Source organism: Lynx rufus, unplaced genomic scaffold (assembly GCF_022079265.1).
Source record: "Lynx rufus isolate CCGP_SWC_20201006 ecotype Redwood Valley unplaced genomic scaffold, mLynRuf1.p SCAF_1, whole genome shotgun sequence".
NCBI lineage: Eukaryota > Metazoa > Chordata > Mammalia > Carnivora > Felidae > Lynx > Lynx rufus.
Genome location: NW_025814823.1, coordinates 139,270,008 through 139,295,832, shown reverse-complemented (window position 1 = coordinate 139,295,832; position 25,825 = coordinate 139,270,008). Strand labels below are relative to the sequence as shown.

The following is a 25,825-nucleotide window of genomic DNA, read 5'->3' as shown; positions in this document are numbered from 1 at the left end:
AGTCATTAGTGTCCCAAAGACTTACACAGGTTTTCTTTAGTGTGTTCATTGCTGATGCTTTCAGACTACATGTCTGTGACAGGTAGCTACTCTCTTACCCAGGTCAGTATGCAGTGGAAATTTAAATATCTTTGAGTCTATACTTTTGAAATATTTCTTAGGATAACAGTGTTTTATTGACAAAAACTTGCTAACTAATGTAGAAGTGATATAGAAGACAGGCATGCATTCCAAGATAGCATTAAAAGGCAGATTATGACAACCCCAAATTATTATACTAACTATAATAATTCCAAATGTATTAGCAGCCATTAAATGTGTATCTAGTTGTTTGGGGATAAATTGGGATGGGTAATAATCAACCTCTGTGTGGAAACACTGGGAGAAGATACTAAAGAAACTTTTAAAAAATGCCAGTCCCTAGTTCTCCCAACTACCCCCCATCTCGCCAAATGTTTTTTAAAGTTTTCCAGGTGATTCTAATTTGTAACCACTTTTATAAATCCCCAAAACAGCTAATGGTTTTAGAGTTCATGACCCCTACCAGCTCTTAGCAGCTGTAGAGGGGAATCAAGAAGTAGCCAGGGTGAGAGGCCTGATTAACTTTTCTGTCTCTCTGGAAACTTCAGGGCTGTGGTTCTCAAACTGTAGCTATCAGAATCACCTGGAGGGCTTGTAGAAATGCAGATTGTTCAGTACACCTGAAAGTAATACAACACTGTGTTCATTATACTTCAGTTAAATAAAAATTCCCACAGATTGTTTGCCTCTGTCCCCAGAGTTTGTTATTTTCTTGTCTGGAGTAGATCTGTAGAATTTGTGTTCCTTGTGATATTAATGCTGCAGATCTTAGAGAACCATCATCTAAGATCAGCTCGAAATAGCAAGTCAGTTTTAGTTTTATTTTTGTTCTTTCCTGTAGTATAATTTTGGGTTGTCACTTTTTAAAGGAGCTAGAGTTAATAAATTCAGACTACTTTAAGGAGGTTCAAAGTATTTCATCTTCTCACAAAGCATAGTTATGATGTTAAAAGTACTGTAATCAGAAATGCTAAAGTAAAATTAATGTCAGGGTTCTTTTTCTCCTCACTAGAATATGTGTTGCTCTAAAATGAGAGCAAGTTTACAAAGACTAAAGTCACATGTGCCTCTTGGAAGAAACTACAGTTCTCTACCAGGTACAAAATTGATTCTCATTTTACTGCTTGTTTGCTTTCTCTCTTGTTGGCAAGCATTCCATTTTCAGAATACTGCTTCCTTTTTACTTCTTGGCTATTTCCTTAAGATTATTATGAGTTGGATGTATTCTGATAGATGCCAGGGGTAGTAGGCCTGTGCTCCTTATCTGCTCCCCATCCACATGAGCTAAACAAAGAGAAAGGTTGGTGGCTTTAGTCGCTGGCTCAAAAGTTTAGCGGGTTGTCTATTTGTAGAGTGCTCTTGCTGTAAAATACTTATTTTCTAGTCCTTTTCTGGTTTTTATACATAAGTATTTTCTGTCATTCGAGGTTTGCCCAAATAATTTATTTTAAAGGTTCTTAAGAGTAGTTGGTTAAATACTTATCTGGGATAGTTTACGTTAGGTAGTATGGCTATTGAAAGCTGGTAGCCTGAGCAACTAATTCTGAATGGTCTTCTGTGTTTGAAGCAAGCAAGCATATGGGAGACTCATTAAAACTAGTTGCATTCTGTTGCTGTTCGAATTACCATCTTTGTCATGTGAGAGTAATGGAATAATGATACTGATTGTGTGACTGTTAAGGGCATGTGAATTTAATGGTCTGCAGTATTGGCTTGTATCTACGTTTCTATATTTTGCTCATCAAATTTATCTGTAGCCATACAGGCCATCCTTCAGTCTTCGAACTGCTAGGAGGTTTTCAAAATACAATAGAACTATTCTTTCAACGTTTATTTATTTTTGGGACAGAGAGAGACAGAGCATGAACGGGGGAGGGGCAGAGAGAGAGGGAGACACAGAATCGGAAACAGGCTCCAGGCTCTGAGCCATCAGCCCAGAGCCCGACGCGGGGCTCGAACTCACGGACCACGAGATCGTGACCTGGCTGAAGTCGGACGCTTAACCGACTGCGCCACCCAGGCGCCCCTCAATAGAACTATTCTTAATTTATTGTAGAAGTTTTGCAAAACTGATTTAAATAGGTGTAGATTAAATTTATAAATGTAACTGCATTTTTGCTTTAAAATTAATAAAATATATAAGTATGGAGTAAATTTTTATGGGCTTTTTGTATTCGAGAAATACTACTTGGCCTTTTGGAAGTCTTAGATTGTTATAGCTCCAATTTACTGATACTTCCCAGGCCATCGTTAAAGATATTGTATGCTTGGAAGTACTGAGGGAAGATGGGTTTCAAATTGTACAGAAATTCATCGTCATCTGATATGAGGATCACTCTTAACTCTTTAGGCCTTGACATTGCAGGTTCACAGGACTGTGCATTTTATTTTTCTTTGGTTCAGGAGCTGTTGCCTTAAGATCATTGCTATGAACATTCTTCTATATTTTTTATGTCTATTGTAGAATTGTAGAAAGTGGCAAAGATTAGGGGCACCTGGGTAGCTAAGTCGATTGACCTCAGTCAGTTGGTTCAGGTCATGATCTTGCGGTTCGTGAGTTCGAGCCCCACATCGGGCTCACTGCTGTCAGCACAGAGCCTGCTTTGATTTTCTAGCCCCCTCTCTCATACCCTCTGTCTGCCCCTCTCCTGCTTATGCTCTGTCAAAAATAAATAAACATTAAAAAAAAGTGGGAAAGATTGGGGTAAATTTATATTTTTCTGGATGTCTTCTAGAAATTTATGTTTGAAAATTTACCTTATCATCATCCATTGCCTTTTCTTTAGAGATATAACTTTTAGGTAAAAGAAAGTTTTATTTATCTTGGATTTTACTGTACTTGGAATTATTGTATTTGCTTAAAATTATTTTAACTTCTTTGTCAATTAAAGGAAAATTTCTTAAACTTTTCAATTATAACCCTCTTTCCATTAGGTTTGATAGGAAATGATATCAAATCCCTTCATTCTGTCATCAATCCTCCCATAGCTAAGTAAGTACTATCATTGATACTGTCTTTTTCATTCACTGTGTGAAAAGGTAAAGGTTTCTGTCATGGGCTTAATTTAGCATTGTTAATTTAGCTTTCTGCCCTCGCTAACTATAAATAGATGTTGGTATATATCTTTAAAGCTATTTTTTTTTCCATTTCAGTGCTAAATATTTTTAATGTAGCAGCAGCACAATTTTCATAGAACTAAAAGTAAAATTCACAAGATTGTAGTTAGCTGTTTGTTATTTAGCTGTTTTGTCAGAATAATGTGGTAGGGATGTATTTTCTGGTTTTGTTGTTTTTATGAAATGGTAACTAGCTTTGAAATTTGCACAGCATATAGAATACATATTTTGGTTTTACGGTTTTAGTAATGACCACTATGTAACACATGCTTTTTTTTTTTTTCTCCACCTTTCAAACAGAATCCGAAATATTGGAATTATGGCTCATATTGATGCAGGCAAAACTACCACCACAGAAAGAATATTGTACTATTCTGGATACACAAGATCGCTGGGAGGTTAGAATGGATTCCTCCTCACCCCAACCCCCATTAGCAAAAACATCACTGGAAAATGTTTTAAGAAGTCAACCTAGAGATCTTGAGTATGGCATGGAAGTACTGATGTCTAAACCACAACATAAAGATAAGGTAGTTGCAACACCCACCAAAGAGTTTTCTTAGGTTCAACTCAACATTCAGACTCACAGGACTATCTTGGACAACAATTCGCCCTCGTCTACTCAGAATGCTATAGGACAGGAACCATAGCTTCCCCGCATACCAGCAATAGGTGTTTCTTTCTGCACGAGTCCTTAATGCAGTGCACATAGCTATCTGGGAACTAACTTTTTTGGCCACTCAAAAGTGACAGTACAGGGACGCCTGGGTGGCTCAGTCGGTTAAGCGTCCGGCTTCAGCTCAGGTCATGATCTCGCGGTTCGTGAGTTCAAGCCCCACGTTGGGCTCTGTGCTGACAGCTCAGAGCCTGGAGCCTGCTTCGGATTCTGTGTCTCCCCCTCTCTCTCCCCCTCCCCTGCTCATGCTCTGTCTCTATCTCTCAAGAATAAATAAACTTAAAAAAAAAATTTTTTAAGTGACAGTACAGTTTAAGGCAACAGAATTCACAGGAGCTACCCTGGCTTACAAGCTTCAGGCCCCTTAGGACCCAAAACCTCTCATTACAGCTCCGTGGGCTCTCTTCCAGATTTACTAGAAAGGCTGTGCCATATCCCACTCAGGGGAGCTTCAGGTTGTGTATCTCCATCAAGTATTTACAATTCATGTATAGCTCTTCCCAATTCAGATGTACCTTACCAATCACAAATTTTTTTTTCTGTAAGATATGTTTCTGTGGCGTCTGGGTGGCTCATTAAAATTGGAATGCCCGACTCTTGATTTCGGCTCAGGTTATGATTTCACGATTTGTGGGCTCAAGCCCTGTGCTGACAGCCTGGAGCCTGCTTGGGTTTCTCTCTTTCCCTCTTTCTCTGTCTCTCCTATACTCAGACGTGTGTGCACGCATGCTTCTGCTCAAAATAAATATTTTTAAAAAAGAGAGATATTTTGCCTAGCAACATAGTTGACATACTTGTGTTCTCTGGTTTCTAGAAGAAAAGAACTAGAAAGTTAATTGAATCAAATTCTCTTGCAGAAGAAGAAAGGATTTTGTTAATCCAATTCACAGTAGAAATAGTAGCAGTAGTAGTAGTATTTACTTAAGTTTTGATTTTATTTTTTAATTATAAGATGTCAAAAATGGTAGTTCTTGACCAGTCTTGCACATTTGAATCCCCATGTAATTTTTTTGTTTTATTTTGTTTTTAAATAACAGTGCCTTAGCACCACGCTGGAAATTAAGATTCAGCAAGTATGTGGTATCGCCTGGGTGTCTGTATTTTTGTGTTATGTATTTTAAAACTCTGTATTTATCATATACACATTTATGATTGTTGTGTTTCTCTGACGAATCAACTTTTTTATCATTATAAAGTACCAATCTTTATCTCTGGTAAAACATTTTGTTCTGAAATTTGAGATGGAGGTCCTCATGTGCATAATACCAGAAGTGGAAATCTTTTTCAAAAGCTCCACAGAGATTTTGAAATGCATTATATTGAGAACCATTTCTCTAGACCTTGAAATTGGTTGAGGACTTAGCATAGTATTTATAGAAGAAAAGAACACCCAGGATTAGAATATTCATGATGATAGTTTCTGAAATGTATGAACACATGCATTTCTCATAGAATTACTGCTGTGTAAGTGGGGATATAACAGTAAAATGTGGAACATTATTAGGCTTCTTCTCTTGTATCACAGATATGATGATAATTCTTTTCTCACACCCCCAGTTTGTATTCCTGAAGTGAGGATCCAGATTAGGTGGGCAATTTTCAAGGCAACCTTTTTTTTTAATTGTGGTAAAAAATATACACATATAAGAAAACATTTACCATATTAAGCATTTCTGAGTGTACATTTAAGTAGTGTTAAGTACTGTTGGCAATCTTCAGAACTTTTTAATCTCGTAAAACCCAAATGCTATACCCATTAAATAATAACTCCATGTTTTTCCCTCTGCCCAGCCCCTGGAAACTATCATTCCACTTTGTCTTTCTATGAATTTGACTACTCTAGATAACTCATATAAGTGGAAAGAATCATACAGTATTGGTCTTTTTGTGACTGGCTTATTTATTTATTTATTTTTAATTTTTTTTTTTAACGTTTTATTTATTTTTGAGACAGAGAGAGACAGAACATGAATGGGGGAAGGTCAGAGAGAGAGAGGGAGACACAGAATCTGAAACAGGCTCCAGGCTCTGAGCTGTCAGCACAGAGCCCGACGCGGGGCTCGAACTCACGGACCACGAGATCGTGACCTGAGCTGAAGTCGGCCACTTAACCGACTGAGCCACCCAGGCGCCCCTTGACTGGCTTATTTAATACTTAGCCTGTGTCCACAAGATTTGTCCCAATGGGAGCACTTGGGTGACACAGTCTGCTAGGTGTCCCAATTTTTGGTTTCTGCTCAAGTCATGATCTCATCACGTTTTGTAAGTTCGAGCCCCGTGTCAGTCTCTGTGTGGACAGTGCGCGGCCTGCTTGGGATTCTTTCTCTCTATCTACCCCTCCCCTGCTCTGAGAATAAATAAATGAATAAACTTTAAAGAAAAAAAAAAAGATTTGTCTCTGTGACAACTCTGTCTTTACGACAGCTGTATACATCGTTATGCTCACCACAAGTATAACTACCATCTGTTACCGTACAACACTATTACAGTGTCGTCGACTGTATTCCCTGTGCTGTACCTTTCATCCCCAGCTCTTATTCATTCCATAACTAGAAACCTCCCACTCCCTTATACCCATTTGCCCATCCCCCTGCTTCCCTTCCCTCTGGCTACCATCACTTCTCTGTATTCACAGGTCTGCTTTTGCTTTTTGTTTGTTTTTAGATTGCACTTAGTGAAATCACATGGTACTTGTCTTTCTGGGTATGGCTTATTTCACTTAGCATGATACCCTCTGTTTTTCGGATGGCAGGATCTCATTCTTCTTTGTGACTGTGTAATACGTAATATTCCAGTGTGTGTGTGTGTATGTGTGTACACGTGTATATATATATGTGTGTGTGTGTACGTATATATATATACACACACACGTACACACACACATATATATACACACGTGTACACACACACACACTGGAATATTATGTGTATATATATGTGTGTGTGTACGTATATATATATATATATACACACACACACGTACACACACATATATATGCACATGTACACGTATATATATATATACACACACACGTAAACACACACATATATATATATATATCACATCTTATGTATTGTTGGACACTTAGGTTGCTTCCATTATCTTCGCTATTGTTAATGCTACAGTGAATTTGGGGGTACAGATATCTTTGTTTTGTTTTTTCTTTTTTATCATTTTATTTTTTCATCATAATTATACTCTTTAATTCTCATGCCCTGTTTCCCCCATCCCCCACCCACTCTGTTAACCATCAGTTCTCTATAGTTAAGAGTCTGTTTCTTGATTTCTTTCTTTTTTCTCTTTGTTTTGTTTCTTTGTTTTTCATTATTTTGTTTGTTAAATTCCACAGATAAGTGAGATCATATGATATTCGTCTTTCTCTGACTTATTTCGCTTAGCATTACACTTTCAGCTCTATCCATGTTGTTGCAAATGTCAAGATTTTACTTTTTTATGGCTGAATAGTATTCTGTGTGTGTGTGTGTGTGTGTGTGTGTGTGTGTGTGTGTGTGTGTATCCTACATCTTTATCCATTCATCTGTTGATGGACATTTGACCTGCTTCCGTATCTTAGCTATTGTAAATAATGCTTCAGTAAACATAGGGGTTCATATATCCCTTTAAATTAGGCTTTTTGTATTTTGGGGGGTAGATACCCAGGAGTGTGATTCCTGGGTCCTAGGGTAGTTCTATTTTTAACTTTTTTTTTTTTTTATTTAAAATTTTTTTTTCAACGTTTATTTATTTTTGGGACAGAGAGAGACAGAGCATGAACGGGGGAGGGGCAGAGAGAGAGGGAGACACAGAATCGGAAACAGGCTCCAGGCTCTGAGCCATCAGCCCAGAGCCCGATGCGGGGCTCGAACTCACGGACCGCGAGATCGTGACCTGGCTGAAGTCGGACGCTTAACCGACTGCGCCACCCAGGCACCCCTATTTTTAACTTTTTGAGAAAGCTCCACTGTTTTCCAGAGTGGCTGCACCAGTTTGCATTCCCACCAACAGTAAAAGAGGGTTCTTTTTTCTCCACATTCTCATCAGTACTTGTTATTTCTTGTGTTTTTGATTTTAGCCATTCTGGTAGGTGTGAGGTGATACCTCATTGTGATTTCGATATGTGTTTCTCTGATGATGAGTGATGTTGAGCATCTTCGTGTGTGTGTTAGCCATCTGTATGTCTTCTTTGCAGGTATGTCTGTTCACATCTTCTGCCCATGTTTTGATTGGATTATGTGTTTTTTTGGGTGTTGAGTTGTATCAGTTCTTTATATGTTTTGGGTACTAATCAGTTATGTCATTTGCCTATATCTTCTCCCATTCAGTAGGTTGGTTGCCTTTGAGTTTTGTTGATCATTCCCTTCACTGTGCGGAAGCTTATTATTTTGATGTAGTCCCAATAATTTATTTTTGCTTTTATTTCCCTTGCCTCAGGAGACATACCTAGAAAAATGTTGCTATGGCTGATGTCAGATAGATGACTTTCTGTGCTCTTTTCGAAGGTTTTTATGGTTTCAGGCTCAACATTTAGGTCTTTAATCCATTTTGAGTTCATTTTTGTGTATAGCGTAAGAAAGTGGTCCAGTTTCATTCTTTTGCTTATAGCTGTCTAGCTTTCCCAGCACTGTTTGTTGAAGAGACTGTCTTTTTTCCCACTGGTTATTCATTCTTCCTTTGTCAAAGATTAATTGACCATATATTGTGGGTTTATTTCTTAGTTTTCTGTTCTATTACACTGACCTCTGTGTCTGTTTTTATGCCAGTACCATACTGTTTAATTACTACTGCTTTGTAATATAACTTGAAATCTGGAATTGTGATACCTCCTGTTTTGTTGTTCTTTTTCAAGATTGCTTTGGCTATTCTACATCTTTTGTGGTTTCATACAAATTTTAGGATTGTTCTAGTTCTGTGAAAAATGCTGTTGATATTTTGGTAGGGATTACATTAAATCTATAGATTGTTTGAGGTAGTCTGAACATTTCACCAGTATTTGTTCTTCCAGTCTGTGAATGTCTTTCATTCCTTTGTGTTGTCTTGAATTTCTTTCATCAGTGTTTCATAGCTTTCAGAGTATAGGTCTTTCACCTCTTTGGTTAAATTTTTTCCAAGGTATTTTATTGTTTTGGGTACACTTGTAAATAGGCTTGTTTTCTTATTTTCACTTTCTGCTACTTTGCTATTAGTGTGTAAGAATGCAACAAATTTTTGCACATTGATTTTGTATCCTGCAACTTTATTGAATTCATTTATCAGTTTTAGCAGTTTTTTGGTGGAATCTTTAGGGTTTTCTGTATGTAGTATTGTGTCAGATGGAAATAGTGCAAGTTTTACTTCTTTCTTACCAATTTGGATCCCTATTATTTCTTTTTCTTATCTGATTACTATGGCTAGGACTGCCAGTACTATGTTGAATTAAAGTGAGAGTGGATATCTGTGTCCTGTTCTTTACCTTAAGGGAAAAGTTTTCAGTTTTTCATGGTAGAGTGTGATGTTGGCTGTGAGTTTTTCATAGAAGGCCTTTATCATATGAGGTATGTTTCCTTCTTGACCTATTTTGCACAGGATTTTTATCATGAATGGGTGTACTTTGTCAAGTGCTTTTTATGCATCTGCTAAAATGATTATACAGTTTTTATCCTTTCTCTTATCACAGTGATTGTTTGCAAATACTGGATCGCCCTTGCATCCCTGGAATAAGTCCCACTTGATTGTGGTATATAGTTTTTTTAAATGTATTGTTGGATTTGGTTTGCTCATATTTTGTTCAGGTTTTTTTGCATCTATATTCATGAGAAATATTGGCCTATAGTTCTCTCTTTTTTTGTGTGTGTGGTTTCTGTTTGGTTTTGGTATCGGGATGATACTGGCCTCGTTGAATGAATTTGGAAGTTTTCCTTCCTCCTGTGTTTTTCAGAATATTCTGAGGAGAATAGGTATTAACACTTTATTAAATGTTTTGTAGCATTCCTGTGAAGCCGTCTGGTCCTGGACTTTTGTTTTTTGAGAGTTAAAAAAAAATTTTTTTTAATGTTTATTTTTGAGACAGAGAGGGAGAGAGTGAGAGAGAGAGAGACACAGAGTGGGGAAGGGGCAGAGAGAGAGGGAGACATGGACTCCAAAGCAGGCTTCAGGCTCTGAGCTGTCAGCACAGAGTCTCACGTGGGGCTTAAACTCACCAACTGTGAGATCATGACCTGAGCTGAAGTCAGACACTTAACTGACTGAGCCCTCAGGCATTGCTTTTTTTCTGAGTTTTTTGATGACTGATTTCATTGCAGGTAATTGGTCTGTTCAATTTTTCCATTTCTTTCACCATAGGTTGGGTAGGTTATATGTTTCTAGGAATTTATCCATTTCTTTTAAGTTGTCCAATGTGTTGGCATTGAGGTTTTCATAATATTCTGTAACAATTATTTGTATTTATTTGGTGTTGATTGTTATTTCTCCTCTTTCATTGGTGATTTTGTTTATTTGGGTACCCCCAACCCCTCTTTCTCTGCTTTTTTTTTTTTTTTTTTTTTTTATGAATCTTGCTACGGGTTTTTCAATTTTGTTGATCCTTTCAGAGAATTCTCTCTTGCTTTCGTTGATCCATCCTATTGGGTTTTTTGTTTTTTTACTTTCTGTGTCATTTATTTCTGTTCTAATCTGTATTTTCTTCTTTTGCTGGGTTTGGGTTTTATGTGTTCTTTTTCTAATCCCTTTAGGTGTGAGGTTATGTTGTTTGAGATTTTTCTTGCTTCTCGAAGTAAACCTGTATTGCAATAGTACACTTATCTCTTAGAACCACTTTTGCTGCTTCCCGAAGTTTTTGAATCATTGTAATTTTCATTTTTGTTTCCATGTAATTTTCTTATTCTTTGATTTCTTGGTTGACCCATTCATTGTTTACTAGCATGTCATTTAACTTCCATGTATCTGTGGTCTTTGCAGAGCCTTTCTTGTAGTTGCTTTCTAGTTTCATAGCGTTGTAGTCAGGAAAGATGCATGGTATGACTTTGATTTTTATAATTTGTTAAGACTTGTTCTGTGGCCTAAATATGTGATCTGTTCTGCAGAATGTTCTGTGTGTGTTTGAAAAGAATGTGTTTTCTCCTGTTTTAGATGGAATGTTCTGATACTCCTGTTATATCCATCTGGTCCAGTGTGTCGTTCATAGCCACTATTTCCTTGTTTATTTTCTGGTTTGATGATCTGTCCGTTGATCTAAGTGGGGTATTCAAGTCACTTTACTATTGTTGTGTTACTTTTGATTAGTTCCTTTATGTTTGTTGCTGTTTTATGGAATTGGGTGCTTTCATGTTGGGTGCATAAATATTTACAATTGTTATTCTGCTGTTGGATTGTACCCTTTATTATTCAGTGGTTTTTGTCTCTTGTTACAGACTTTGTTTTAAAGTCTATTTTGTCAGATATAAGTATGGCTATCCTGGCTTTCTTTTGACATCCATTTGCATGATAAATGTTTTTCTGTCCCTCACATTCAATCTGCAAGTGTCTTTCTGTCTGAAATGAGTTTCTTTTTTTTTTTTTTAATTTTTTTTTTTCCAACGTTTATTTATTTTTTTTGGGACAGAGAGAGACAGAGCATGAATGGGGGAGGGGCAGAGAGAGAGGGAGACACAGAATTGGAAACAGGCTCCAGGCTCTGAGCCATCAGCCCAGAGCCCAACGCGGGGCTCGAACTCACGGACCGCGAGATCGTGACCTGGCTGAAGTCGGACGCTTAACCGACTGCGCCACCCAGGCGCCCCTGAAATGAGTTTCTTGTAAGGTAGCATTTAGATGGGTCTTGTTTTTATTCATTCTGTCACCCTGTGTCTTTTGATTGGAGTGTTTAGTCCATTTACATTCAAAGTAATTACTGATCAGTATATATTTTTGCCATTTTGTTACTTGTTTTGTGGTTGTTTTTGCACCTTTTTTCTGACCCTTTCTTTCATGGTTTGTTGGCTTTCTTCAGTGATATACTTGGATTCCTTTTTCTTCATTCTTTGCATATCTATTACTGGTTTTTATTTTGTGATTACCATTAGGTTTGTGTAGAACCTCTTCTGCATATAGTAGTGTATATTAAGTTGATGGTTGCAGAACTTTAAACCCCTCTGTAATCCCACCCCCCATGCTTTTGGTATAGGATGTCATTTTTACATCCTTTTATTTTCTGAATATTTTAACTGGTTTTTACAGAAGCTTTTAGTTTCTTTAAAAAATTTTTTTGTGATGTTTATTTTTGAGAGAGAGAGAGACAGACAGAGCATGAGCAGTATTGGGGCAGAGTCTGAAGCAGGCTCCAGTTCACCCTGGGGCTTGAACTCACAAGCTGTGAAATCATGACCTGAGACAAAGTCAGACACTTAACCGACTGAGCCACCCAGGTGCCCCTGGAAGTATTTACTTTTAATGTTTTTTTTGTGTTTTTTACTTTTTTACACTTATGGTCTTTGCTTCCCACTCAAAGAATGCCCTTTAATATTTCTTGTAGGACTGGTTTAGTGGTCTTAAACTCCTTTAGTTTTTGTTAGTGTGAGAAAGTCTATCTTTCAATTCGAAATGATAGCCTTGCTGGATAGAGTATTCATGGCTGCAGAAAATCCTTTCAGCACTTTGAATATATCATGCCACTCCTGTCTGGCCTGCAGTTTCTGTATGAAAAAAACCACTGATAGCCTTATGGGATTTCTTTGGATGTAACTGTCTTCTTTTCTCTTGCAACCTTTAAAATTCTTTATCATAATTTTTTTTCCATTTTATTTTATTATTTTTTTAACGTTTATTTATTTTTGAGACAGAGAGAGACAGAGCATGAACGGGGGAGGGCCAGAGAGAGGGAGCCACAGAATCTGAAGCAGGCTCCAGGCTCTGAGCTGTCAGCACAGAGCCCGATGCGGGGCTCGAAATCACGGACCGTGAGATCATGACCTGAGCCAAAGTCGGACGCTTAACTGACTGAGCCACCCAGGCTCCCCTTTTCCATTTTAATTAATGTGTGTCTTTGTGTGGAATCCCTTGAGTTGCGTTTGTTGGGGAGTTTGAATTTGTTGTGGCAATTTGTTTGTTGGGGGTTGAATTTGTTGGGACAATTTGTTGTGCCTCCTGAATCTGGATCTCTGTTTCCCTCCTCACATTTGGGAAGTATTCAGCTATTTTTTCTTCAGATACATTTTCTGCCACCCTTTCTCTCTCTTTTGGGATCCGTGTAACGTGAATGTTACTATGCTTGATTGAGTGAGAGTTCTGTAAGTCAGTTCTTATTATGCAGTATTTGTCTCTCATCTGTTCATCTTGATTGCTTCCATTTCTCTATCCTCCGGGTCACTGATAACATTCCTTTGCTTCCTGTAGCCTACTTTTTATTCCATTTATTATATTTTTTTGTTTCATTTATTGAGTCTTCATGTCTGATGTTATTTTTTTCTGTCTTTGCTAAGGGTGTCAACAATATCCTCCACTCCTTTCTCAAGTTTAGTGAGTATCTTTGTGATCATTGTTCTAAATTCTCTACCAGGCTTAGTAATTTCTGTTTCACTTATGTCTCCTGTTGTGATTTTGTCATGTTCTTTCATTTGGGACATATTCCCCTGTCTCCTCATTTTGTCTACCTCTCTGTGTCTGTTTCTGTGTATTAGGAAAGTCAGCCATATTTCTTGCTGTTAAAAGTAGTGGCTTTATGAAGAAGAGGTCTTGTAGTGCCCTGCAGTGTACTGTTCCCTATTCACCAGAAAGTGACACTTCAGAGGAGTCTGCTGTATGTTGCTTGCGTTGCGTTGCTTGCGTCCTACTATTGTGCTTTCTCTTTCAGTCCAGACTTTTGCACTGACTATCTGCCTCTTGTGGGCTGTGCTTGCTTTCTGTGGTATTAGACCCAGGCAGGCCGGCTTGAGAGGGCATGACCATAGGAGGGCTCAGGGGCCAGGCAGCAGTGTTAACCAAAATTTGCACCGAGTCAGTAGTCCCAGGCCAGATCCCCTAAATCACGGTGGTGGCCAGCGGCGTGGCATGTGTTAGTAGCCGGACACAAAGCACACGGCTGAGGTAGTGACAAGAAGCGTACAGGTCTGTGCGTGGTGGCTGGGGGCATTCAACTTTAGCAAAATCTGCACTGAGCTGCTAGACCTGGCTAGGTCTGCCAGAGTGCGATGGCCACAGGGCCACAGCACGCGGAGGCAGTGATTGGGTGGGGCGCACTCAGTGTTAATAAAAGTTGCCCTGAGCCCAGGGCCTAGGCCAGCATACTTAGAGTGGGTGATTCCTCAGGAGAACTCAAGGCACAGCGCACTGCTGGCGCTACCTCACGGGTGTCTGTGCAGCACTGCCTCCCGCCTGTGTCTGTTTATGCTGGGGGGTGGGAGAAAAAATGGCACCTGCCAGTTCCTTTGTTCTCAGAGGAATTCCTCAGTGTGCTCTGAAATCTCTATAAACAGATTTCTTTGCCTTTGTGCAAGCTGTCACGTCTGTGTTGACTCTTCTAAAGGTCCTCGTCTCTTTAAGGGCGGGGACCTGGCTATCACGTGCACTCCTGGCTACCCATTGCTGAGTCACCTGACCTTCAGAGCTCTAGACTCCCAACTCCCCTAGTTATACAGAGTCATGGAGTTCAGTGCCTCTGGTTTTCAAGGCTGGAAGTTATGGGCATTCTTTTTTCCTATGTAAACTCCCCAGTGCTTTGCCTTCTCTGTGACCACAGCTTCCTTTCTCCTGTGGGCAGTGCTCCTGGCTGCCTTTCTGCCCTTTCTAACCTCTCCAGGGCTGGCTTCCTGTATTTGGCTGTGGAGTTTGTTCTGCCAGTCTTCAGATCACTCTCCAGTTTATTGACTCAGATGTGAGTGATATGTAGCTGTAAAAGTAGGATGGGATGAGCTTAGGGTCCTCTTACTCCACCATCTTGCATCCCCTCCTCCTACAAATGTTTTACAAGTTTAAAGCTTTTGGGCACCTGGGTGGCTCAGTAGGTTAGTTGTTCAGCTTCGGACTCTTTGCTGACAGCTCAGGGCCTGGAGTTTGCTTCGAATTCTGGGTCTCCCTTTCTCTCTGCCCCTCCCCTGCTCATGCTCTGTCTCCCTCTCTCAAAAACAAATAAACGTTAAAAAGATAAGCAAATAAAAACTTAGGGCTTTTGGTTAGGTATTTGGTCTTTGTCTCATTAATGATGTTTGTTTTCTTGGTTTGTTATTTTGTGAGTAACTGGCAACACTAATTTTTAACATAGATATTTGGGGCTCCTGAAAAATAAATTTTTCTTTTCTTCCCCCAGTTGGCACATATGTGTACATATGTTTATATACATCTATACATACACAAACAGTGAGGAAAAGTGGTTAGCATTTTTAGAGGTTTAATGCTGACATAAGTAGTGGTAGTATAAGGCCATGATCACTTGTGGTTTTGAATTTTGAATGGTAACGATAAACTCATTTTTACTTCTTTTACTGTATAAATTTAATGAGAGTACAAGAATTTTAATGCAGAATAATTTAGTAGTCAAGGTGAACTTTATCCGTAACTTTTTACTATAGAAGTTCCACCAAGACTATTTTCATTTGTACACATAAGTGTCTTTGGCTGGGGGGTGCGGCAGGGGGGCAGATTTAGTAATCAGAAGGATTTGTAAAGGAGAATTTTACTTGGGAGGAGTTTTTTCTTTACCTTGTTCCCTGTAGCTACCATTTACTTACCATTTACTGGGCTAGGTACTTTATGTAGTCTCATTTTATTCTTACGGCAACCCAGCGAGGTTGCCTCTGTTAACCTTGTAGTACAAATTAGGTTAAGTAGCTTGCTCAGGTTCATACAGTAGTAATGGTAAAGTTGGGATTTAAATCGAGATCTGTCTGTGCTCTTTTCATTGCACTACCCTCCCTCCTGTCAAGGGATCAGATATGAGAAACATAAAAAGGGATAATGAAAGGTAAACTAGGGGAAAAAAATGAAAAAATAAAAAGTTTAGAAAAATTAAAATATTTAGAATTTAATCTCAGAGAAAAAATATTTTTTATGGAAAAATTACTCATTTTGCTGGAAAAGCTTTTCTAGAACAAGGACTTATGTAGAGTAAGATTAAGGCCTCTAGATATTAAGCCAAATATTTTATAAACAGTCTTAAAGCAAATTAAACTGTCATGTAGATATCTTATCTCAATGAAATATACTTGGTATGAAGCCTAACAGTGTCATCTTTTTCCTTGTCAGATGTTGATGATGGAGATACAGTGACAGATTTCATGGCTCAAGAGCGAGAAAGAGGCATTACTATTCAGTCTGCTGCTGTTACGTTTGATTGGAAGGGATATAGAGTCAATTTAATTGATACGCCAGGTATGGTGCTGTTTGAGCAACGCAGAGGTGCTGCATCATTTGAGGTTTTTTTTTTTTTTTTTTTTTTTTTTTAATTTTTTTTTTTCAATGTTTATTTATTTTTGGGACAGACAGAGACAGAGCATGAACGGGGGAGGGGCAGAGAGAGAGGGAGACACAGAATCGGAAACAGGCTCCAGGCTCTGAGCCATCAGCCCAGAGCCTGACGCGGGGCTCGAACTCACGGACCGCGAGATCGTGACCTGGCTGAAGTCGGACGCTTAACCGACTGCGCCACCCAGGCGCCCCCATCATTTGAGGTTTTTATTCATGTTTGTGTTTCCTTTTAAATTGTGGTCAAAAATATATCATAAAATTTACCATCCTAACCATTTTTAAGTGTACAGCTCAGTAGGTAAGTATATTTACATTGTTGTGAAACTGATGTCCAGGAGTACTTAGTCTTGCACAACTGAAACTATATATCCATTATGTAACTACTACTCTTTGTCGTCTGCTCCCATTGCTGGTAATTACTCTTCTACTTTGTAATCTAGGAGATTACTTTAGATACCTCATATGAGCAGAATCATACAGTTTTTGTCCTTTTGTGGGTGACTTACTTTGCTTAGCATGAAATCTTTCAAGGTTTATCTGTCTTATAATATGTGAGAGGATTTCCTTTATTTTTAAGGCTGCATAATATTCCATTGTACATATATAACATAATTTGTATGTAAATATACATCATTCATCCATTGATGGACATTTGGGTTGTGGATTTCCACCTCTTGGCCATTGTGAATAGTTTTACTATGAGTGTGGTGTGCAGATATGTCTTTCAGACTCTCCCTTCAGTTCTTTTGGATATATACCCCAAAGTGGGATTGCTGGATCATGTTTTTTTGTTCAGTTTTTAAAAGATTTTAAGTGTTGGAGCTCCTGGGTGGTTCAGTAGGTTGAGTGTCTAGGCTTAGCTCAGGTCATGATCTCACGGTCCATGAGTTCGAGCCCCGTGTCAGGCTCTGTGCTGACAGCTCAGAGCCTGGAGCCTGCTTAGATTCTGTGTCTCCCTCTCTCTCAGCCCCTCCCCTGCTCATGCTCTGTCTCTCTGTCTCTCTCTCAAAAATAAATAAACAGAAAAATTAATAAAAGATTTTAAGTGTTATGTTTCTTATCTTTTTTTTAGGTCATGTAGACTTTACCTTGGAGGTTGAGCGCTGCCTTAGAGTGTTGGATGGTGCAGTAGCTGTGTTTGATGCCTCTGCTGGTGTAGAGGTAAAAAATATTCTCAAAGTAAAGTGAAGATACCAACAACATGATTTTTTCTTAAAGTAGAATGTATCAGATTTAGTTACGATAGCCCTGTATTTGTTAAGTTCATATTAATCAAATTATGGTGAAATTGGAATTTAATACTGCAATCACATATACAGGTCTATATGTGATCTCAGATATTTCGTAATAAAAAGGAAATAGTTGCTTTTCTATAGAAAATATGAAAGTTAGTGCTGAAAACTGTGAAGGGCTTGAGATTCTTACCTGTTTTTTTAAGCTAACTAGTTAACCTGCCACAGTTTTATGGCATGCTGGCATAAGACTTTTGAGTCAGAGACAAAGGACTGTTAATCACAGGAATAGCAATAGCCAGAGTGTCGATAATTTCTTGTCTTAGTTACCCAAGCCCCAATTCCCACAGGGTGACCTAAAGAGAGTCAGGAGAGTCAAGAGTTGCACATGCCATGGAACCCTGTGCTTAGAAAATGCACATGTTTTATAATAGGCAGTAAGCATGCCTGCTGTTTGCTCTGGAGAGAGGTGTTATCTTCCAGGCTTATAAACAAACCTACCTTTTGACTCAGAGGAAGACACTTCTCTTTCTAAGCTGTTTACTATATTTGAAGACATCTTTGAAGACATCGTCCAGAACAAAGGCAGTTAGTGCCTTTCCTAACAAACTATGTAGAAAGGTGAAATACCCATGAAGAATTGTGTCCTAACAGTTACTGAGTTTTTTGAATAAATCTTAAAAGTGGATTTAAAATAAATTATACTAGGGTCAGTTATGTACTCTTTAGCATATCGCTATATGTCTTACAATTTCAAGATTGGCTTTTTATTAAATATAGAATCCTCTTCACTTCTTCTAATCTTAAAATTACTAAAAGTGATACACTAAATGATCGATATTAACATTTCCCAAATGATACAAATCAACACCATGGGCTTCCTCATAGGATGCACTAAGAAGGGACAACATTATGTTGTATTCTTGGCAGAATGTTTGGCCCAAATCTAATCATGAGAAGGCAATCAAATGAAATTTTTTAAAAGTTTTTTTTAATGTTTGTTTATTTTTGAAAGAGAGAGAGTGTGAGCAGGAGAGGGGCAGAGAGAGAGGGAGACACAGAATCCGAAGTAGGCTCCAGGCTTTGAGCTGTCAACACAGAGCCCCATGCGGGACTTGAACTCCTGAACCATGAGATCACGACCTGAACTGAAGTTGGATGCTTAACTGACTGAGCCACGCAGGCACCCCTGTAGTTGAAAGGATTCTAAACAAACGAGAAAACTAAATGTAATACGATCTTTGGAAGGATCCTGGATTCAAAAACAAAAAGTTACAAAGAGCATCAGTAGGAAAACCAGAATAATTTTAATATAGATAATATGTTATTAGAAAAAAGTATTGTAGGGGCACCCGGGTGGCTCAGTTGGTTAGGCGTCCGACTTCAGCTCAGGTCATGATCTCACGGTCTGTGAGTTTGAGCCCCGCGTCAGGCTCTATGCTGACAGCTCAGATCCTGGAGCCTGTTTCCGATTCTGTGTCTCCCTCTTTCTCTGCCCCTCCCCTGCTCACACTCTGTCTCTCTCTGTCTCAAAAATAAACATTAAAAAGAAAAAAAAGAAAAATATTGTATCTGCTTAAATTCTTTGAATATGATCTTTGTAAATGGTTATGTAGGAGAATATCCTTATTTTTAGAAAATACAGGCTGAAGTATTTAGGATTAAAGTGTCATGATATCTGCATCTTGCTCTAGTGGTTCACCTCCCACGCACACATACATGTATGTTGTTAGTTTGGGTACTTTGAGCATTAGATGCCAAGTTGGGATTAGATGCATAAGAGATTTATTGGTGGAAATCCCTGTGAAGAGTAAAGGAGAAAAGAGAGAAGTGGAAGAGAGCTTTCAGACCAGAGGGCAGATCAGGGAGCTCTTGGTGACAGGACGATTGATTGGGTAGGAAGAGTTTCAGACTATAGCACATTTCCAAAAGGGGTTTGGCTAGGCTGATGGAAGTCCTCAAGGCAAAGTCGCCTGTTGGAGAAGTCCCACATGTTTTGTAGGAATAACCTACATTAGTACTTCTGCTCTGCTTGGCCATTAGCTGGTCCTTGAGAGACCGTGGTAGTTAGTAGTCAAGATGAATAGCACCTGGAGCTATCATTTAATTATCCTTTGTGTAGTAGATCCAAGTGGCACATTCCCATACCCAGTGCACACATTCTAATGTGTTCATATGCACATTTGGGGAGAAAAAGGCAAGTGTGGCAAAGTGTTCATACTTGGTGAATCTAGGTGAAGGGTACATGGGTATTTATTGTACTGTTTTTTTACCTTTTTTATAGGTTTGAGATTTTTCAGAATGAAAAGTTGTTGGGGGGAAATAATACAGTTATGGAAAGCCCGACCTGAGGACCGCTGACAGGCAGTGATGTTTTTTTGATCTAAGTACAGCCTGACCTTGAGGTCTGAGGTTGATTATACATTATTCCCATTTCTTTCTGATCACTTCGCGTCCTAATGGTTGCATTCTTTCTGTCATTATGACTTGTATATGTACATTTGACAGATGGCATTATTTACAAAATTGAAATATATTGGAATAGGAAATTTCTGAATTTGTGACACAGAAGCCTTTTATGTGCTACAACATGCTAAAATGGACTTTTAGCTAGCAGGTGGGATAATGGAAGTCTTTCTATATTTTTTAATATGCTTTTTTCTTGGAAAATTTATAATATACCCCCAGCCCCCACCTCACCATATGCAGAAATTAGTTACCTTGAGGGTAGGTAACAATATCTTAGGATATAAAGCATACTAGAAGAAGAAAAGTTGATTCATTGGACTTTATCAAAATTACATCTTCTCATTAAAACTAAAAAAATTAGAAAATAAAAAGGGAAGCTGTAGGCTATGAAAAAATTTCTCATGTTAGATATAGTATATGAATGTTAAATTTCCAGAATGCGATAACACTATTATGTAGGAAAATATCATTGTTTTAGGAAGTATGTGCTGAAATTTTCATAATACATGGTACATGGGTGTGATCAAGGACTTGTATCCAGAATATATGAATGACTACAAATCAGTAATAAAAACTTACAACTCAGTAAATAAATGGACAAAAGACTTGAGTGGATTTTTCACCAGAGACATGAATGGCCCAGTGAGCACACGAAAAGATGCTCAGTCTCATTGATTATCGAGAAATGCAAATTAAAATTACAAAGAAAAACTATTTGACACCCACAAGAATGGCTAAAGTTGAAAAAAATGATGGCAAATACTGGCTGAAGTTGTGGAACAAGTGGAACTCTTATACACTGTTGGTGGAACTGTAAAATATTATACTTTGGAAGACTATTTGGCAGTTTCTTATAAAATGAAGTCTGCACATATCCTCTCACCCAGCACTTCTACTCCTGTATCTTTATCCAAGGGAATGAGAACATTTGTCTCCTAAAGACTTTTTCAAAATATGTACAGCAGCTAAATTCATAATAGCCCGAAACTAGAAGTAATCTGGGTGCTCATCCACAGGTGGACAAACAAGCTGGCACATTTATACGAAGGGGTTTAGCCAAAAACAAAACAACAACAACAAAAATAACAGCCATCATACCTAACAACATAAATGAATGTCAAAAACTTTATGTTTAGTGTAAGCCATGTTATTTATATGAGCTTCAAAAATGGAATGAATCTGTGGTGACAAATGTGAGGACAGGTTGTTTATGGGGGATGGGACATAAGAAAAATTTCTTAGGTTCTATATCTTGGTTGGGATAGTAGCTATACAAATCTATACATTTACGAGAACGCACTATACACTTGAGTGTTTTTTATTCTATCTAAATTTTACCTAAACAAATTATATAAAGTGGCTTCTGTATCAGGTAATGTCAGCACATTAGGCTTTGTATGCTCTGTTCTAGGGCTTTGAGACTCCACTAGGCAGAGATATTGTAACAGACTCAAACTATTTATATTTAAAATGTGTAAAAATTAGAATTAAAAGAAGTCAAATAGAAAAGCACATGAGAGGGGCGCCTGGGTGGCTCATTTGGTTAAACATCTGACTCTTGATTTCAGTTCAGGTCATAATCCGTGGTTTGTGGGATCAAGCTCCGTATCGGGGCTCTGTGCTGATAGCCTGGAACCTGCCTGGGAGTCTCTCTCTCTCTCTCTCTCTCTCTCTCTCTCTCTCTCTCTCTCTGCCCCCTCCCATGCATGCATGCATGCTTTCTGTCTCTCTCAAAATAAATAATTAAAAAAAAAAAATACGTGAGAATTGCTACTAAGAAATACAGTTATTGGCTTTTTTTTCCCTCACTCTTCAGTTTAACTCAACATTTAAACATTCACAATAAAAATGCATGTACTTTTAAAAAGTTTTATTTAAATTTTAATTAACACATAGTGCAATATTGGTTTCAGGAGTAAAAATGCATATTTTTATCACAGTATCATTTTTTTTTAATTTTTTTAACATTTATTTATTTTTGAGACAGAGAGAGACAGAGCATGAATGGGGGGGGGGGGTCAGAGAGAGAGGGAGACACAGAATTGGAAACAGGCTCCAGGCTCTGAGCTGTCAGCACAGAACCCGATGCGGGGCTTGAACTCACGGACCGTGAGATCATGACCTGAGCCGAAGTCGGACGCTTAACTGACTGAGCCACCCAGGTGCCCCTCACAATATCATTTTTTGTAGTACAGTCCTATTCTTTTTACATTACAACAACAAAAGAATTAAGGCAAAAGTCCCTATTTTGCTGGTCAGCAAACTGATGAGTTCAGTATTATGTGACCTGTTCTGGGTAGGGTGAAACCAGACAAAAATGACATCTTCTGGTTCTTGATTAAGTCCTCTTTCCATGACTCTTAATACCTCCCAGGTGTTTGTTCTCCTTGTATGGCAACCTAGACCACCCAAAGGAGTATTCTCAGTTTGAAGCACATTCTGTATCACACTTCATCACGTTCTTTGTCCTATTACCCACTAGCAGAAGAGTAGCTAGTGCAGCGGCACTAATTCTGTGTTGGAACAGGGCCCAGTTCCATGTTATAATAGATTCTTAGATCTATTTGTTCCATGTGTAGTGGAGTTATTTTTGTACAATATGTGTTTTTTTTTCCCTTTCTCTTTGCTCCAGGCCCAGACTCTCACAGTATGGAGGCAAGCTGATAAACACAAGATACCTCGAATCTGTTTTTTAAACAAAATGGACAAAACTGGAGCAAGGTATTTCAAGGGTTTTTCCCCCCCCATTTGTTAAAAGTAGAAATACAGGGGTGCCTGGGTGGCTCAGTCGGTTAAGCATCCAACTTCAACTCAGGTCATGATCTAACGGTTTGGGAGTTCAAGCCCGACGTTGGGCTCTGTGCTGACAGCTCAGAGCCTGGAGCCTGCTTGGGATTCTGGGTCTGTCTCTCTGCCCCTCCCCTCCTTACATTCTCTCTCCTCTCTCTCCCCCTCTCTCTCAAGAATAAATAAACATTAAAAAAAAGTAGGAATACAATTTTGAGTTTTTAATGGACTATAACTTAAATTTATAAATAGCTGTTCGCTCTAGAGTATAAATATTCCATGGAATCTCAATTCAGTCCCATTAAAAAAGGAGTTTCAAAACAGGTAGAAATGTGATAAGGAGAGATCCTGGTCAGTGTGTAAGTGGCAAATACAAAACACCAACTGTCCCTCTCCTCAAACCACACAGTATGCTTTGTGTTTATGTAATTTTCTATCCTAATTCTGAACTGATAACATGATACCAAGAACGCCTAAGGTAAAGTTACAGCAAAATTGGGCTGGCTTTTGGAAGAAAGGGGATAGCTGTGTGTGATAGCAAATGTAGTTGTTAGAAGAATCCTTGAGTTATAATGACAGATCATGCATTTGAATGTCTAACTGAACTTTATTATTGGTGACTTTGATCAGTTTATTTAATCTTAGTTTCAAACTATAATAAGTGAAGCTTATAATAATAATACTCTAGATATCTCTGTGGCAGGATTATGGTAGATACCCAAGCACTGTTTGAAGTTGACATTGAAAGTTTACTCAAGATATTGTCATGTGGAAAACTGTTCACTGGTGAACATTAGGGACAATGAAAATGGTTGTGATTTTAGAGACCATTCTTAAATCTGTTTTAAGAATCTTAACATTTAAGGGGCGCCTGAGTGGCTCAATCGGTTGAGCATCCAATTCTTTTTTTTTTTTTTTTTTCAACGTTTATTTATTTTTGGGACAGAGAGAGACACAGCATGAACGGGGGAGGGGAAGAGAGAGAGGGAGACACAGAATCGGAAACAGGCTCCAGGCTCCGAGCCATCAGCCCAGAGCCCGACGCGGGGCTCGAACTCGCAGACCGCGAGATCGTGACCTGGCTGAAGTCGGACGCCTAACCGACTGCGCCACCCAGGCGCCCCTGAGCATCCAATTCTTGATTTCCGCTCAAGTCATGATCTCACGGTTCATGAGACGAAGCCTGCATTGAACTCCTTCTGACAGCAAGGAGCTTGCTTGCGATCTCTTTCTGTCTCCCAAAATAAATAAACATTTAAAAAAATCTTAACATTTTTTAAGTTTATTTATTTATTTTTGAGAGAGAGAGGGAGCAAATGAGCAGGGGAGGGTCAGAGAGAAAATCCCAAGCAGGCTCTGTACTGTCAGCGCAGAGCCCAGTGTGAGGCCCTAATAATGAACCACAAGATCATGACCTGAGCGAGAGTGGGACGTTTAACTGACCGAGCCACCCAGGCGGCCCAAGAATCTTAACATTTTTAATTATAGTTATTTTGCTTCCTGCAGTTTTAAATATGCGGTTGAAAGCATCAGAGAGAAGTTGAAGGCAAAGCCATTACTTTTGCAGGTTGGTTGATTAATATTTGATTTATTAATAGCAGCAGCTGCAAATTTCCTCATCATTTTATTGTGACATATATATCTGAAACTATCTCAGATGTTTTTTGGAAGAAGTTGGCATGTAAATAAAAGATATAGATTATGGTAATAATGTTAATAGCCATTTGGGGGAAAGTGGAGAAAGGTAACATTTTCTCATCAATGCAGTTCTAATTGAGTTATCGTTTAATAAAGTTAATCTCGCTTTGATTTGCAGTTACCACTTGGTGAAGGCAAAGCTTTCAAAGGAGTTGTGGATGTAGTAAATAAAGAAAAACTTCTTTGGAATCCTAATTCAGATGATGGAAAAGACTTTGTGAGGAATCCCCTTTTGGAAATGAGTGATCCTGAGTTGCTTAAGGAGACAACTGAAGCAAGGAATGCCTTAATTGAGCAGGTAAAGTAAATACTTTGAGTTTACATTTGCATATTTAGAAAATTTAAAAATATTTTATATATTATGAAATTTATGAAGTAAATATATACTTTATGTATGTTTAAAGTGTAATATATAAAGTGTAATGAAGAATACGATGAACACCAATGTTTCTACCACCCAGCTTAAGAAATAGAATATTAGCAATACCCTTGAATCTTTGTGTGACACTTCTGTTTAAATTTCTCTCCTTTCCACTTATCATTTACTCCCCCCACCACTATTTTGGTTGTAGCCTTTTCTTTCATTTGCTTTGTTTTATAGTTCGCTACAAATGTATATATTCATGAAGGACTTAGTTTTCCATGGTTTTGAACTTTCCATAAATGGAGTGATATTGTTTGTATTTTATAACAGTACATTGCAGATTCATCTTTGTTGTTATGTGTGGTTATGCTTCATTTTCAATCTTGTGTCATGTTCCAATATGATTATACCACATTTGTCCATTCTTCTGTGGGTGGACTTTGAGGTTATGTTGTCTGTTTTGCTGTTACAAACAGTGTTGCTGTGAACATCTTTGTATGTATCTCCTTGTACACACTTGTGACAATTTGTTTAGGGTTAAACCTAGGAATATCAGAGAGTGTGTCCGTCTTTTATTTTATCAAATGTCACATTAACTTAGAAAATTTTAAAGCCATTAATTTTATAGTTAATAGGTAACTCTGGACCTCATCCACCCTCAAAATTTTAATAGAAAGTAGTAAGATTGTTAATATTTATGATATTTTATATGGTATTGTTGGCATATATACTAATAAACGTGGTTTATTTCTGCTATAAGTTTAAGTGCAGTGGCACTAATTCTATCTCTTTGGATTCTGTCTCTCTCAAATAAACTTATATAAAAAAATACATACATACATTTCACTACCATAAGATTCAGAGAGTGAATGGCATGTGCCATAAACTCTCTGAATCTTATGGTAGTGAAAAACATTTGAATCTGAACTGTTTAATTTTTTTTATTTCTGAATTAAATTGGTCAGAGTAGATCCTGTCATCATTAATTG

At 38.2% G+C, this 25,825-nt stretch overlaps 1 protein-coding gene across 1 annotated transcript in view; it reads left to right on the top strand.

The window, feature by feature from the left end:
- Window positions 1-25,825, top strand: part of GFM2 (GTP dependent ribosome recycling factor mitochondrial 2) — a 74,546-nt gene that overhangs the window by 11,284 nt on the left and 37,437 nt on the right. The window contains exons 3-10 of the mRNA XM_047087925.1: window positions 1,094-1,178; window positions 3,016-3,073; window positions 3,499-3,596; window positions 16,065-16,190; window positions 17,359-17,447; window positions 22,620-22,708; window positions 24,281-24,341; window positions 24,591-24,770. Coding sequence (XP_046943881.1) covers window positions 1,094-1,178; window positions 3,016-3,073; window positions 3,499-3,596; window positions 16,065-16,190; window positions 17,359-17,447; window positions 22,620-22,708; window positions 24,281-24,341; window positions 24,591-24,770 — 786 coding nt within the window. The remainder of the gene's footprint in view (window positions 1-1,093; window positions 1,179-3,015; window positions 3,074-3,498; window positions 3,597-16,064; window positions 16,191-17,358; window positions 17,448-22,619; window positions 22,709-24,280; window positions 24,342-24,590; window positions 24,771-25,825) is intronic.